General features: G+C 42.8%; 1 protein-coding gene across 1 annotated transcript in view; it reads left to right on the plus strand.

The window, feature by feature from the left end:
* Window positions 1–17,624, plus strand: part of LOC130109803 (dedicator of cytokinesis protein 2) — a 67,483-nt gene that overhangs the window by 42,282 nt on the left and 7,577 nt on the right. Inside the window, exons 18-23 of the mRNA XM_056276781.1 lie at window positions 2,653–2,750; window positions 3,243–3,332; window positions 3,809–3,909; window positions 11,492–11,626; window positions 16,450–16,558; window positions 17,257–17,327. Coding sequence (XP_056132756.1) covers window positions 2,653–2,750; window positions 3,243–3,332; window positions 3,809–3,909; window positions 11,492–11,626; window positions 16,450–16,558; window positions 17,257–17,327 — 604 coding nt within the window. The remainder of the gene's footprint in view (window positions 1–2,652; window positions 2,751–3,242; window positions 3,333–3,808; window positions 3,910–11,491; window positions 11,627–16,449; window positions 16,559–17,256; window positions 17,328–17,624) is intronic.

Genomic DNA, 17,624 nt, shown 5'->3' on the forward strand with positions numbered 1-17,624 from the left:
TAGAGTCTCTGCATCAGTCATGGACAGGAAAGACCAAATTTTAACGTTGTTACATAAGTGAAAAAAGGAAGTCTTGGAGATTTCTTTAATATTATCAAAGGAAAGGCTGGGATCAAATGTAACACCAAGATTGTTGGCTGCCATACTTTGTGAAATCAGAGTTTTCGAGCGATACTGTTACTTGATCACATTGGTATCCATGTCTAGCAGGGCCGACAACCAGTATCTCAGTTTTATCCGAATTTAAAAGTAGGAAATTTAGTGACATCCATTATTTCACAGCAGCCAAGCCAGCCTCTAAATTAGTCATTTGAGTACTATCATCAGCCCTTATAAGCACACACAGCTGAGTATCATCCACATAGCAATGGAAATGTATTGCATGGCTGCGTATAATTTGGCCAAGAGGTGATATATATAAATAGAAAAAATTAGAGGGCCAAGTTCTGAGCCCTGAGGTATGCAATATTTAATGTCAGAGAATTTCGATATGATATTATTATTATCACAGACGCACTGTGTTCTTCCAGATAAGTAGGACTTAATCCAAGCGAGAGCTAAACCGGAGACCCAAAATAACAGTTTATTCTGTCTAATAGTATACAGTGATCAATAGTGTCAAAGGCTGCACTGAGGTCCAGTAGTAGAAACACAGAAGTGGAATCAGAGTCCATAGCAAGTAGAAGATCATTCCCTACTCTGTTCAGGGCAGTTTCAGTGGAGTGACAGGCCCTGAAAGCCAATCGAAAAGGTTCATATAGATAGTTTTCTTCTATATGGGTCCAAAGTTGTTGATACAACTTTCTCTAGGACTTTAGAAAAGAATGGAACTGGTTGGAACACTGGTTGATAGTTAAGAGACCCTGGATTGTGGTGCATTTTCTTAAGTAGTGGTTTGACCACAGCTGTCATAAAACTGCTGTGAACAGTGCCAGTAGTAAGTGGTAAATTAACAATGTCCAGCGCTGTAGGTCCCAGGAAAGGCCAGAGGTCTTTAAAAAGTTTTGCTGGTAAAGAGTCAAGTAGAGAAGTAGTTGGTTTAGAAGCTGACACAAGCTTAGTCAAAGTATCAAGAGAGATAGTCTCAAAAGCTGTAATAACAGGGACTATCAGTGACTCATTGTATAGATATGAATTTGATAAGACAGGATATGCAGTAGTAGCCGTAGCTGAAGAACTAATTTTGTTTCGAATCTGATCAACCTTGTTGCAGAAAAAGTCTAGAAACTCGTGGGCCGTGAATGGTGACTAGCTAATAGATGGCTGCTTTTCAGCAAATTTACATGGCTACATGGTTACATTATTTACATGGTTACATTTAAAGTTAGGGTTAGGTGAAGGTCTAATTTGGATGGAAAAACGTTCGGCATTTATTAATGTTGAATCAACAGAATTGAGTTAGCAGATCTTTCCTCAAAGCATTTACAAATAGGGGTTATTGATCACAGACAGGAGGAGGGTAGGAGCTGAGAAAATAATCGGTTATATTAATGGCGGATTTTAGCATTCTCTTTCTCTCCCTCACACACACACACACACACACACACACGCACACACATGCACACACACACCAGACAGTGAAGATTGTTGGGCACAGGTGCAGGGTAACAGCTGTTATTGTGGAGTCCAACTCATCACTTTAATGAATATTATCCTGCACTATTAATCACCTGTACACCTACAACACACACACACACACACACACACACACACACACACACACACACACACACATAATGTGATGCTTGGAAATTTTAGCCACCTGGCAAGATTTGGCATTGGACCTCTGTCAACCTGATATGTTTAACTTAATAAAATAGCACCTTGTCTCCTTGAAGGAATCCAGCCTGAAAACCCCTGTAAGTACTCCCTCTATTCCCCCTACTAGTGATGTCCCTGTGAGCAATACACACACACACACACACGCACACACACACACACACACACAAACACACACACACGCGCGCGCACACACACACACACACACACACACACACACACACACACACACCTGTGTGACTGCTGAGCCGATGTATGGGGCCACCCACCAGATGTGCGGCTTGGCCGGTTGAGGGAGATATTATTGGACGAGGACGGCAGTGAACTGTAACCAGGCAGCACCACAGAGCCACGGCAATCTGTCCCATGTCAAAGCGGGAAAGAATAATGGCTGAGGCTGTGGGTTTAAATGTTTGAATAAGGATGTCAAGAAACAAGGGCATGGTGACTTTGGCCATAATGAATCACTGATTATATCACTTTGTTTTTGCTTATCACTTAGTGAAAGACCTAGCTGTTGTATTTGCATGTAAATGTTAAATTCTGGATTTTTTTGTTTTCAATTTTAATGGACTTCCTTTTCTAAACAAGTGGTTTTATTTTAGTCTGTGCTAATTTGCAAGTATATCGAAATATAACGAACCTGATAGATTGGGTGAGATTTAACCGTGTAAATATTTCAACACGGAGTAATATTTCATTCATAAATGTTCTAGGTATACAGGGGCCAGTCAGAAACTCAGAATTCTGTGAAAACTAAACAGATTTTATGAAAGCAAAAGCTAGCTAGATAGACTGACAGACACATAGAAGGTATTAACCATGGGTATTCTCTACACGTCTGTCTCTGACATTTTTGCCTGTCCTTATCAGTGGGCTTGCTGGGTCTGCTCAAGTGGAGAACCAGACCTGAACTTCTTAGAGAGAACCTGGAGAAACTGAAAATCATTGATGGAGAAGAGGTGGTCAAGGTCAGTCCAGTCAGGACAAATCACGTCTTGGGGCGAAAAAAGCATATTGTTACTGCCATGTGACTTTTAGCTTTGGGAACGAATGGATCTGCTTATATGTACTGACTGTACCCAGAGTGCACCAAATATATCAAAAACACAGAGCACAGATATTCATGCAGTACATAGAGGCAGATTCAAACAGGTGGAATTGGCACAGCAATGTAGAAATCAATGGGGAGCACAAACTGGTTTCCTTCAGTTAAATAGCCCATCATTAACTTTGTAAGCAGTTGGCAAGAGTTTCTGGACTGAACCTGCTCCACCCATCTGATTGCCTTGTGTGTGTGTGTGTGTGTGTGTGTGTGTGTGTGTGTGCCTGCGTGCGTGCGTGCGTGCGTGCGTGCGTGCGTGCGTGCGTGCCAGCGTGCGTGCGTCTGCGGACAAATGTATGTGTAGTATCATTGGTGTATCCTCTCACTGGTCCTCTGTTTTCTGTTGCTGGGTGTGTAGTTTTTGCAGGACACTCTCGATGCCTTGTTCAACATCATGATGGAGCATTCTCAGACTGACGACTATGACATTCTGGTCTTTGATGCCTTGGTGAGTGAGTGAGTGAGTGAGTGTGTGTGTGTGTGTGTGTGTGTGTGTGTGTGTGTGTGTGTGTGTGTGTGTGTGTGTGTGTGTGTGTGTGTGTGTGTTTGTGTGTTTGTGTGTGTGTGTGTGTGTGTGTGTGTGTGTGTGTGTGTGTGTGTGTGTGTGTGTGTTCGTTTATCCTCCAAAGGCTTGTGTGCCTGACTGTGAGCGTGTGTGTGTCTTTGCCTTTCAACAAATGCACCCACTATCAACTGTTTTCTTGTCAGTCTGTCTCTGCATGTGGCCCAGCTGACAGTTTTCTATCTGCCTGTCCATCTATCTGTTCATCTCCCTCCATGTAAACACGTCTACCTGTCTATTATAAAATCCAGCTTACTCCTTATCTGCTTTGTAGATGTCTACCTCTATTTTAATGTCTAACCTCCTATGTGTGTCTGTCTGTCTGCCCGCCCCCACCCCTCTGTCCCTCATCTGTCTGCCAGATCTACATCATAGGTCTTATTGCTGACAGAAAGTTCCAGCATTTTAACACGGTGTTGGAGGCCTACATCAAGCAACACTTCAGCGCCACACTGGCCTACAAGTAGGTTACTTCCCTACCCAAATCTATTTCCTCCTATCTGACTTAAAGACTGGAAAGAATGGGGCGTCTGGGTAGCGTAGTGGTTTATTCGGTTGCCTACCAACATGGGGATTGCTGGTTCGAATCCTCGTGTTACCTCTGGCTTGGTCGGGTGTCCCTACAGACACAATTGGTGGTGTCTGCGGGTGGGAAGCCGGATATGGGTATGTGTCCTGGTCGCTGCACTAGTGCCTCCTCTGGTCTGTCAGGGCACCTGTTTGGGGGGGGGGACTGGGGGGAATAGCGTGATCCTCCCACGTGCTACGCCCCCCCTGGCGAAACCCCTCACTGTCAGGTGAGAAGAAGCGGCTGGCGACTCCACATGTATCGGAGGAGGCATGTGGTAGTCTGCAGCCCTCCCCGGATCGGCAGAGGGGGTTGGAGCAGTGACCGGAATGGATCGGAAGAGTGGGATAATTGGCTGGATACAATTGGGGAGAAAAGGGGGGGGGGATAAAAAAAAAGACTTGAAAGAATGAAGTGATCGACTAGGCTCCTTTTTATAGTTCAGGGTTCAAGATTCAATAATTTATTGCCATGTCAACTTTACCGTTGATTTGGAATTTGTTTCGGTGTGCCCAATGATAACAACAGTAAACATATGACCACACAATATGTACAAGGAGTGTCCACAAAAACATACGGTTACAATTCTAATTCAGTTAATGCAACCATATTTCTCATGCCCACAAAGTGACAAATTAAAGTTCATGTGCTTAGGAGTCTATCTACACTTGTACAATCAGTGAAGCATTTGGAATGCAGATTGCTGCAGGGTAAGTGCTGTTGTGGAAGCGAGATGTTCTGGTCTTGATACTGAGGAGATGATTGAATAGGGGTCTTTATGCATGCTCAATAATTTAGGTGAGAAAATCACAGAAAGATGAATCAGTTCATCTGGACACAACGTTTATTGAGAGAGAAACGTTTCAAGTCAAGTAGGTTTTATTTGTTCCCAGAGGGGCAATTGTTGTGTAGCAGTGGCAACATTTAAACACACAAACACGTCACAGAACACATAAGGCAAATAAATACAAGTAAATACTACATGTAGTGTGGAGAACAAAGCCAATGAAAAGTAATGCAACAGTAAAGAGTGTTAACAGTGTTTATCAAGGTGGAGCTGGTATTACCTCTTACTTTTGGAGTTTAGCAGTGAAATGGCTGAAGGAATGAAGGAGTGTGTGTATCTATTGGTTTTTACGACAGGGTATTTGAAGTGGGGACCAGAAGGCAAGGTCTGAAACTCTCGGTGCAGGAGGTCGGTGCTGTCAGACAGGATGGGTTCTGCTTTCCTTAACATGCGCTTGTTATATAAACCAGACAGACTTTTCTGTTGTGATACTACTGCAGACCTTGATCACCTTCGTTAGTGCACTTTTCTGATTAAGATTGAGAGAGGGACACTAACTGATAAAAGAAAAAGCAATAACCAACTCAAAAGATCTGTAGAACAAAGCCATCAGGGGCCTGTCGACATCAAAATTAGCCAGCTTCCTCAGACAAAAAAGGCGCTGCTGGCTTTTTTTGCATAGCAAATTGGTATTACAATCAAAGTTCATCTTGTTATCAATTATAGTGCCCAACTACTTGTATGATTCAATAATTTCAACCTCCTGACCATTAAGCTTAGTGTTGACTGGGTTGGAGGGATTACGTTTAAAGTCAATACATATGTCTTTGGTTTTAGTCACATTTAATTCCAAAAAGGCTCCCCACCCTTATAAACAATACAGTTGGATAACAACCAAAAACAATGATCAGTTTTATATGCAAATGGCCGTGACCATTAACAGGAGTTTCAATGGCAATGTGTACTATTCACATAGGACTTGGGAAAGGTTGCCATCACAGCATTGTAAAATGGTGACAACAGATGTACTCTTACCCCCCCCCCCGGTTCAAATCAGGTCATGGTCATTCAAATCAGCATTCCTCTCTATCAAGGAGTAATGGGAACAGGGAGTCAAAGAGGCTATCTATGTGAAGAGGGAACGACCATCCCTGAACTGGGGGCTAAGAGTACATCTGTCACCATCTTACAATGCTGTGATTGCAACCATTCCCAAATCACCTGTGAATAGTACACATTGCCATTGAAACTCCTGTTAATGGTCACGGCAATTTGCATATGAAACTGATCGTTGTTTTCGGTCGTTATCCAAATGTATTGTTTATAAGGGTGGGGATACCTGCAGTCAGTTCAGACTTAAGACATCACTTAAAAAACAATGATCAGTGATGAAACATTTCTCTCTCAATAAACGTTGTGTCCAAATGAACTGATTCATCTTTCTGTGATTGAATAAGGGGGGTGGCTGGGTGTGAGGAGCCCTTTAAATTCTTTAAATCTTTCAGCTGAATGTGACTATGGTATAACTCAGTCATGGTGAGGAGTTCCCAGCCAATTATTTTTGAAGCTGTGCAAACGATTCTGTCCAACAGTTTTTTTCTCGTGGGTTGTAGAATTGCCACACCATACAGTTATTGAGGAAAAGGAGCACAGTTCCACTTACAGTTCCGCAACCCATGACACCAAATTTCCTAAGGTGCCTCAGAAAGAATAGTCTTTGGTGAGCTTTCTTCTGGATGTTGGTGAAGTTGTCTTCCCATTGCAGGGAGGAGGAGATTGTTGTCCCAAGGAATTTGAAATGATCCACTCCCTCTACCACCTGGTTGCTAATGGCCAGCGGTAGTAGCGCTCCCTGATTTTTATGGAAGTCAACCACAATTTCTTTAGTTTTGTTGATATTCAGTTCCGGATTGTAATTGCTACACCAGCTGACAAAAGAGGAGACCTCCATTCTATCAGCTGTCTCACCATTACAGGAAAGCAGTCGCACCAGTATTACATCATCAGTAAAAGCATTAAAGTGTGAAATACAGTCATTGGTGTATAATGAGTAGAGATCAATGAGTTTGAAAATGTATTGTTTAATTTGACAACCTCAGCCCTACCCAAATAAGAAGTCCAAGACCCAGAGACATAGAAACTGATGGAAACCTAGCTGCAAAAGTTTGCAATATAGTATTGTGGGTATTATTGTATTAAAAGCTGAGCTATTGTAAATGAATAGTACCTGAGCATAGGTGGCAGGTGCCTCTAGATGTTGCAAGATAGAGTGGAGACAGAGAGATACAGCATCATCCACTGACCTATTGGCCCTGTACACAAACTGATTTTGACAGATGTTTACATAGTATGCGTTCAAATACTTTCATTGCAACAGATGTTAAGGCAACGAGCCAGTAGTCATTTAAACAGCTAACAATGGGCTTCTTAGGCACAAGAATTATTACTGCAGATTTAAAGCATGCTGGTACTTTACATTGGTTGATAGACCAATTAAAAATTCAAGTCAGAACAGAAGCAAGTTCAGCAGCACACAATTTTAAAGCAGCTGAGGACACAAGATCAGGGCCTGCAGCTTCCCTGCTGTTCTGATTGCGCAGCAGACACCTGACCTCATGCTCTCCAATCACAAAAGGTGGACTCAGGGGGGCTTCCACTGTAGGCGGACTGTTGGTGGGTTGAGGTTTTATCAAAACGACAGTAGAATTCATTAAGTTCATTAGGGAGCTTGGGGTCATCATTAGAGGCTGAGTGTTTGGCCTTATAGTTGGTAACTTGCCACAGTCCTTGCCACACACCTCTGCTGTACTTGTCCTGGAGCTTGTTCTCCAGCATGCATTTGCAATTGCCTTACCCTCTCTCACTGCCTGCTCAAATTTGTATTTTGTGGATTTGTAGAGTTCTCTATTGCCCTTCTTGAATGCATTGTTTTTCTTCCTACATAACATTTCAACCTCTCCGCTGAACCATGGCTTGTTATTACTAAACACGGTCACTGTCTGGGATGGAATGCACACAGTTTCTAAAGAAAGGACATAAGACATAATAGTGTTGGTGTAATCATCTAAGTCATTGCATGACTCCTTAAAGACAGACCACTCTGTAATATCTAAACAAGTCACTAAGCCTCTCCATAGCCTGGGGAGACCATTGTTTCACCACCCTAGTACTTGGTTTTGTGTGTTTCAATTTTTGACCATACGTGGGGATTAGAAAAATCATGTGACGATCAGACTGTCTCATGGGTGCCCAAGCCTTGATTGCCTTGATTAACATTGATCTAGCCCTTGGTCATTATCTGGTGGTGACATGGATCTCCTGTTTGAACCATGGTAGAGTCTTTTTCAGGTTCACATTGTTAAAGTCACTGAGTATCAGCACCACCAAATTCGGGTGGACGTTTTTCAACATCTATAATGTGGCTTGATAACTTCTGGGCAGCAGCTGATGCCCCAGCTTGCGGTGGAATGTAAACAGCGATCAATCAGTATGATGGAGGAAAATTCCCCCCCCTGCTTCCTGTGCTGCAGATGTTGGTAGCTGTTGCTAATGCTGTCGCTTGACTTCACGTCTCTGGTAATAAAAAGTCACTTGAGGAGTATTCCAACTTGGTTGGAAGTTACTTATGGACTGTCAAATATGTACCAATTCAAGCCCATCATATTTGATTTGGTAGTCGACATGTTCAAGCCACAAAAACATAAAAAACAAACAGAAAGACAGGTAGAGCAGCATCATGTTGCCATAGTACAGCTCCACCTTACAGACGGGTTCTGTGTTCCATTAGACTCCAACAATCAAACAGCACCTCTAGTCCACTTTCTATGGATCTGACTATATCACATAATTTAAAACTACACATTTACAATGCCCAGCCAAGTTCCTATTCACATCAGCTTACAATAGGGTAGACATATTGCAACAGCCTGGGGATTTATAATACAACAATTGTATGTCATTAAGACATAATGTCTCAATAATCTCAAATATCTTTTTCCCTAAAGGAGAATTGTCTGGAGGAGCAGAATTGAGACAACTAGAAAAACTGCAAACTAACATTATACAACTAGTTGAAAAATTAAAATGCATTGGAAGGCACAACAAAAAGAAAGTAGTTGGCTATATTTGGGTTTAGCATTCAAAACAGCTGTCTTCCATTAGCTAATCTGCACGGTCATGGGCCAAAGCTGTCTAAATCTTGATTAAACAAAGCATAGACAGCCCCTCATTAAATCTGCCACAGGATCCTTCAATATTTGTTAAAACTCACCAAGAGAGCGAGGCTCTTTCAACCTTTAACCGGTTTCAGTTCCACAAAGGGGGAGCAGAGTATATAAAGCGCTCTCATCAGAGTCTGACCTCAGGGGTTTTGTAAGTGCTATGTAAGAGACACCAATTTCAATGCTTTAATATTGCATATAATGCGAGGTACTTTACAAGATATCTTAAGCAATTGCTTTAATCCAAATAGCCTCACATTAACATAAGTGTAACTTTAGCATGATTGGCCCTTGTGAACATTGAATCTCAAAGGGTGGTATCAAAGTGGGAGTAAGTGATCCTCAGCAGAAGTTAGAGAGAGCTAGCTATATTTTGAAATGCAAAATATGCCCCCTCACTTCTGCCCTAAGAGCTTTGTGAATGCGTGACCAACTGATTGATAGCAAGAAGGACCCAATGTAGATGCCAACTTGCAAAGACCTTTCCTGGTTGGCTGATGAGTGGGTTCAGAGAAACATTTTGACCAAACATAATAAAAAGTGTCCTCAGTCAAAATCGCCATCGCCACTACCATGCCCAGGAATTCACATGTGTAGTTAGCAAATGTCTTCTAAGCGTATCTGACCAGCAAATCATGTTGTCTGACAGTGGGTCAAACCCGTGCAGTGTGTCCCACTGCCAGCACTGGAGGTCAGCGCATGTGTAAGCCGAGCGAGGCGGGGCTGAGCAGGATTAAAGTCTGCTGCTTTCTGTTTGCCAGGCCAGAGAGAGTTTTAACTCTGCCCCTCCACAGAGCAACGGCCAGACACACACATCCTCCCCTTCATCCCCGCGTACCCATTCCCTCTCACTTTATTTCTTTCTCTCTGTTAATTCAGTCCACTTCGCTTCACTCAGATAGATTTAATGGCCCCGAGAGAAAACTTTTGTTAACCTCTATTCTGTTTCCTCCGATTTTTTCTCTCCCTCCTTGCTCTCCCCCACCTCCTTTTCCCTGCTATGCCCTGTTTGCTTCTCTTCTTCTCCTCCTTCTTTGACTGCTTTTCTCTCTACCTTTCTTTTCCTTCCCATTACCCCCATCCATGTTTAGCCGCCTCCATCCATCCATCCATCCATCCATCCATCCATCCATCCATCCATCCATCCATCCATCCATCCATCCCTCCCTCTCTCCATCCCAAGCTCTCTTGCCAGAGTCTGTTGGTGTTCAACCTCTTTAAGAGAGTCAGCCCAGCTTAACGCCTGTCAACCCAGAGGCTGTTATGTAAAACTCTCCAGCTCCCTCTCACTATATTTTCCACCCCCTATCTCTTGCGCTTAAAAAAAAAAATTAAAATAAAAAAATAATAAATAAAAACCTAAATCCTCCTGTTCTGGCCTTTCAGTCATGCATTAAAACAAAACCAGAGCAGGCTGAATGGTAATAATTTTGGTAATAATGTGGGGGCCACCCTGATGGCCGTAAGGCCAGATTAGAGTTCATTTTATAACCAGCGGAGCTTTTTTAAAGGGAATTTTATCATTTAAGAGGATTGGGTAGCTCTAAGCCAGTTAGGGGGTGAGCCCTAGTGGCCATTTCATGGAAACAGGACGACCACAAAGCCAAAAAGCTTAGCCGCCACTAGACCCACTGTTTTATACGACCATTATAATACTATCTGCCATTTAGATAATGCAGAGTTGGAGTGCAGGGGAGCAAATGAATGTTGTCTGATTATAAACGTGGACTGAACTCTGGTTGCAGCAGCATCAGTGCCTCTTAAATGCTTTGGTGCTCAAGAATACCCATTGAAATGTGCCCATAGAGATAGGCCCGGGGCATGCACAGAATGCAGAAGGAAAAGCAATGGCATGCATTAGAGGGTAAATAAAAATGTTCCTGAGGCGTGTGAAAGGAACATCTGTTTAAGTGTGAATTATTAATTTGTCATTCCTCCAACTACACCTCGCCACCACTCTTCCCGTCTCTCTTGGTTTGCTCTGTGAAAGTGAGAAATGCCATTTGTGATTCACTTTTAAAAGCTGAGGAAAATTGGCAACAGTGGGACTGCTGATTAGGTGGTATTCTGGCTGATGGCAATGAAACCTTTCTTTTCTTTCTTTCTTTCTTTCTTTCTTTCTTTCTTTCTTTCTTTCTTTCTTTCTTTCTTTCTTTCTTTCTTTCTTTCTTTCTTTCTTTCTTTCTTTCTTTCTTTCTTGTTTTCTCTCCCCTCTCTTTTTCTTTCTTTCTCCTCACTTTCTTTATCTTTCTTGTTCTCTTCCTCATTCTTTGCCTCTCTCTCTCTTTCTCTCTCAAGCTTTGAATCAATATGGGGTTCTGTGTTGGAAGATTAACTCCTGTTGTAGAAGTGTTCATGCCAAAGGAGGGATTTTGTTTGACATAGGCTAATAAGACGTGTCATTGTCAGTTTGTTCCCTGTTAAATAAGGAGCTGTTTTAAAATTCAAATTCTCTCTCTCCCTCACACAGGAAGCTGATGTCAGTGTTGAAGAGGTACCTGGATGTGTCAAGTCGTGGGGAACAGTGTGAGCCCATCCTCCGTACCCTGAAGGCTCTTGAGTACATCTTCAAATTCATCGTTCGCTCACGGATGCTCTACTCCCAGTGAGTGTGTGTGTGTGTGTGTGTGTGTGTGTGTGTGTGTGTGTGTGTGTGTGTGTGTGTGTGTGTGTGTGTGTGTGCACGCGCATGCATGCATGCTGGGCTGTTTATTTTTTATTTTTTTGTTCTCATGATTGCATGACTGCCATCTGCTACTGTGATTTCTGTTTTTGCCCCATTTCTCTTACACACACACACACATACACACACACACACACACACACACACACACACACACACACACACACACACACACACACACACACACACACACACACACACACACACAGAGTCCAGTATCAATGGCTGGGGTAATTCTTTCTGACAGCTCTGTGAAAAAAGCCTGCTGATTTTAGCACTAAGTTCACTAATAAGCATTGATGATGAAATGCAGCATCCCCATAAGGGATAATGACAAGGCAGGGCTGCTGAATAGGCAGCCGTCGATAGCCCAGACAGACACAAAGTTAAAGTGAGAGAGACGTATGACAAAGCCTCACCCAGCCAAGAGCTGCGCCACATAACTGTAAAATCCATTTATCACCGTGACATGTAATTTGATGCCAGCATGTCAGAAACATGACCCATGATTGGGTTACGGGTCTATACTATGGGGGCATGAGTGAGTTGGTGTGGATTGGCTGCTTAACTCGGCACTTTGGTTGTGTAGTTGTGTGGTGTCGATGTACAAGAGTGTGTATGGAAAAGGTCTTTGTGTGAGGAGAGTGTGCTTGTGTATGTGTGTGTGTGTTGAACTGATTGTTGGTGAATATTTGTCTATATTACATACACACACACACACACACACACACACACACACACACACACTGTGTGTGTGTGTTGAACTGATCGTTGGTGTGCGCCAGTAGGTGTTTGGGTATGAAAGTGCACATAGGAGAGTATGGGGGGGGCATTTTTGTTTTTTTTATCTGGTTGGGAAGATGAGTGTGTGTAGAATGTGGTGGTCTGTGTGTGTCTATATTCATTATGTACTGCCTTATGTTGTTTTAGGGTTCATTGGTCACTGATGTTTGTTTTTATTGTCCTGGAGGGCAGTGTGGGCCTAGTTTGTTTTGGAAATGTTTGTGCACATGTTTATTGTTATGATAGTGTGTTTATTCACCTATTCATTGTGTTTGCGTGTGTGTGCATGCGTGCCTGCATGCATGCATACGCACACACCCACAGTTGTAATTACACAAACAAATAAGTGAATGAGTCTGTGTGTACCGCCGATTATGGGAGTGTAGACTCATGTGTATGCATGCACCCACACACACAGGCATGAGTCTGCAGTGCACTCAACCATTTGTGTGTTTTTGTGCGTGGGGGTATTTGTTTGGGTCTCCGCATTATTGCTCCGCTGCCCCTGGATTGACTTTTATGGTCTAGTCGCCAACCCTGATGTGGGTGTCGGTGAAACGATACATCTTACTCTCCTCTTTCTTTCTTTTTTCAGTTTCTCACTTACTTTCCAGTTTCCATAAATAACTTTCCTCAGAGAACTTCAAGCCGCTCTGTATGCTCGGCTTTTTGTTTAAACACCTCTGCTTTATTAAAACTCGAGAGAATCCGGTATGCAGGAGGAGTGCGTGGCCCTGTAGGTGTGTGTCTGTATTGCTTTGCTGTCACGACTAGGTGTCGTTAATAGTTAAATGGCTGCCACAGAAGATTTATTAGCCTGTCAAGACAGCTTTATGTTCACGTAAAACTGTAGCGGGAGCAGTGGATGTTTACTCCTGAAATATGATATGCATCGTTTCTTGGTTTTTGTGTTTTGTTTTGTTTGTTTGTTTTTTGTTTTTTTTTGGGGGGGGGGTTGCAGCCTATTTCTCTCCTTAATGGCCTTTAACTGTCTGTACTTTCTGGTGATCTAGTTCTCCATTTGTTTCATAATATGGCTCTCTCTTTTTTCTTTTTTTTTCACTTCAAGCACATTTTATTTCTTCATGTCACTCAACAAACTTCTACTCCCTTTGTCCTCTTTCCCTCTCCTCATCTTCATTCTCCTCTTTGTCTCTGTTTTTTTCCTTTTCATACCTTCATTCCCTCTTACTCTTGTTTCTAAGTACTTTTTGTTGTCTTGCCCTTGCTATTTATCATTCACTGTCTGTCATTGCAATCTCAGCTGAACCACATTGCTCCACACCTCACCTCTTCTTCCTGTCTTTCTTCTTCGTCTTAGTTTCCATATCTGCCTCCTCCACGCCCCTCCTTAAGCTTGTTCCTTCTTTTTTCCAAACTCCTTCTCCTCTACTTTTAACCTCCATTTTCATTCCTGTACAATTTTTTGCTCTTTTTGTCTTCTGCTTTTCTTTTTTCTACTCTTGTTCATCTTTCCTTACTCTATCCCTCAACCTTGTGCTTCTATACTATTATTTTATCTTTCTCCTTCTCCTTAGTTCTCTCTCACTCCTCTCCATCTGCCTCTGGTGTTAGTTATCTGTACATATGTTGTGTGTGTGTGTGTGTGTGTGTGTGTGTGTGTGTGTGTGTGTGTGTGTGTGTGTGTGTGTGTGTGTGCATGTATGTGCTTGCATGTACATGCAATCAGTGGAGTAAGTTTCACTTGAACATTCGGGGGGACACATTTAGCGGGGAGTCAGGGGGTCCTCCCCTTGAAATTGTTGAGCATCACACATTTAATTTCCTGCATTCTGGTGAATTTGTATGCACCAATTTGCTCTTTTCCTACATCAATGTATTGTGGAAATGTCATATATGTAAAAGAAAACCAACTTTCAGATAGGCTAGCCTATCAGATATCTTCTGTTACTTTCCTCTTGCTCATGTTGACTCTGTGAATGAAAGTAGTAGATGCATTTGAACTAATACAATACCCTTGGCACAAATTGGTTTGTAGATGTACCTATTATGTTATCTCATGTGCTCGAAATTATCAGTTCAAGTTCATTTAAGCTAACATAAACGTCTAGGGGCTACTGTTAACAAGCGCTAGCTAGTTCGTGAGGGGGTCTGAACTGATAACCCCAAACACAAGTTATAAACTAGATAAGGCTATAATTCATCCGGAAATACGTAAGAAAATCTAACTCAGAAACCCCAAAGGTAAGAAAGGGTGGTGTACTGGGCTAGACAAGCAAGCTGGCTAGCTACGTTACTTACACTTGCTTACACGATCATTCTTGCTCCGGTCTCCTGGTCGTCAGGAGCAACTTCAAGACAGCAACAAGTTCGGCAATCCCAGTGGCAAGGTTAAAATGGTATGGTCCAAGCATAGGGGTGTATGAAATCGTTGGAAAACAAGTATGAATGACATTTTAAGTAGTTTGACTGTCTGTGTTGTTATTTTACCTTTTTTGGCGAGGGAGTTAACATTATCATTCATGATATATTTTTTGGGGGGGACAAATTCACCTCTTCTAAATATTGAGGGGGACACGTCCTCCCTGACCCCCCCATAAATTACGCCTGTACATGCAATAGAGCTTTGAGTGGCTGATGCAGCTAGAAAAGCTCAAAATAAAATGCAACTTGACATGACTGTGCATGCTTGTGTATGTGCGTGTGTACTTGCACACTGGTCCACACAACCTGGTGTTGTCGCTTCACCTCTGACCCTGACTCATCTGGATACTGTCTCTCTCTCTTTCTTTTTCTCGCTGTCTCTCTCACTCTCTCTCTCTCCATCCTCCCACAGACACACACATGCACACACAAGCACAATGCTGGTGGATTAAGCAGGACAATGCGTCTGTAATCATAACTGTACTCTACGAAGAGCCCTGTGATAATACCTCCGTGTGTCACCGCCTAATCCCTCCCCCCACATGCTAAATACCCCATGTGCCACATGCTAATCCTTCCCCCCAGCACTCATAACTCCCATTGTAATTAACGGCTGCAAAGCTCCACCGAATCACAGCGATAGAGAGGAGAGGCAGAAGGGAATGGGTGGAGAGAGAGATGAGTGAAGAGTTTGCCAGAGGTGGGAGCAGTAGGGATGATGCAGGGATATCTGGGTTTATGTGCTTGTATGTGATTAAAAATAGTCAATTCAAAGAAGTCCACTTTTTTTCCTTTTTAGTCAAAAGGAGATTCGTTTCAGTCATAACAGTTGGGGTTTTATAATTGTATGGTTTTACTTTGTGAACCTAATACTGCACTGAGTTACTGTCTGAGTGTGGTTGAATTTATTGTGTTGAATATGGACAATTTACAGATAGATTTGGGACAGTGACACCCTCTTTGCTTTGGTTTTATACTGTAATTGTGTCAATTGTGAAATAGGTCAGTGAAAGTAAAGTTAGGGAGAATTGTACACTTTGCATTAAGGGTATTTTCAGTCATATCTGTAGCAGCATAATTCTCTGGCTACAGCTTGCAAAGATCTGTAGCAGGAAGATGCAAGGTGCAAAGATGATTTTGGCCCAGCACTGGATATAGACATCAAATGTGGACAGTTTTTTTAATCATCGTTATGACTATCTGTCTCCTCATCGGTCCACTTTTCTGTCATATTGATTAAGCACAATTTTTGTCATTTGATCTTATCTTTCAGTTCCTTTATCTGTCTTGTCTCCATCTCCCCATTGAATCTCATGCCATGTTTTCTGACACGGTTTTGCACTTTCTTAGTCTCTCCTCTCTCTTGCCCCCCCCCCCCTCTCTCTCTGTGTGTCTCTCCCGCCTTCTCCCCAAGTTGTTTTGTAATTTTCTCCTTGCCCTGTCCTGTCTTTTGCTGTCTTTATCCCTGTCTAAATCTTTGTCTTGCTCTCTCTCTCTCTCTCTCTCTCTCTCTCTCTCTCTCTCTCTCTCTCTCTCTCTCTCTCTCTCTCTCTCTCTCTCTCCCTCCATTACCCCAGGCTGTATGAGGGGAAGGAACAGGGAGAGTTTGAGGAGTCACTGAGGAGGCTTTTTGAGTCCATTAACAATCTGATGAAGACTGACTACACCACCACTCTGCTGCTCAGGGTAAACCCACTCAATTTTCCTCTCCTTCTTCTCCACCACCATCTTCCTAGTCATCGTCATACTCCTCCTTCTCCTCTTCCTGCTTTTCCCTCTCCTCCTATACCTTTTACTTGCCTCCTTCATTATCTTCCTTTTCATCCCTCTTTCATTCCCCCCTTTGGCATTGAAAAACGGTTCCTTCTTCACCTGCTCCTCCTCCTCCTCCTCCTCTGTCTTGAACTGGATCATCTCTCTCATACTCATGGTAAATGTCTCCCTCCTCTCCCTTACTTCCAGCTGTCCATGATCTCTCAATTTCTGCCTCTGACTACATCAGTATTCCAGTGCTTAGGGTCTCCCTCTCTCCTTCTGCCACTGCATATACAACGATGTGTGCACACATACACACTGGCACACAGACAGACAGGTGGAACGGCTGCCAGACAACCCCAGAGACCAAGACAAAGGGGCCAACATAGACACGATGTACACACACACACACACACACACACACACACACACACACACACACACACACACACACACACACACACACACACAGTTATGAAGAAATATCTACTTGCTTATGATGACAACCTATTTGCTGACAAAGTTTCCTCACAATCACCAACTTCTATCAGGCTGCAACATGATAAAAGTAATGTTGAAGTGTGTGTGTGTCTGTGTGTATGTGCACCTGTCTATGTGTGTGTTTTCAGGTTGCTGCTCTGAAGTACCTTCCAACAGTCCTGCATGATGTTGAGAAAGTTTTTGACGCCAAACTCCTCAGGTGGGTTGTTGTGCTTATCACACAAATACATTAATGCCTCACACAAATATAGATCTGCCCCTCATGCAAAAAACACACACATTCACTCCCTGTCCCTGTATAGACCTATATCAGGGTCCTTGACAGATAGCATGTAGTGCAGCATGGCAACGCTTCATTTTTCAGGCAGCATTCAACAAAGTTTAAATTTCTGTTTTATCTGCAAGCTTTTCCTGAGCGACACTTGCTTTATTGCTCCTTTCAGTTACCCAGCCCACCAATCCCACCTTGGTTGTGTTTAACCAACCTCTTCTGGGA

This window comes from Lampris incognitus, chromosome 1 (genome assembly GCF_029633865.1).
Source record: "Lampris incognitus isolate fLamInc1 chromosome 1, fLamInc1.hap2, whole genome shotgun sequence".
Lineage (NCBI taxonomy): Eukaryota > Metazoa > Chordata > Actinopteri > Lampriformes > Lampridae > Lampris > Lampris incognitus.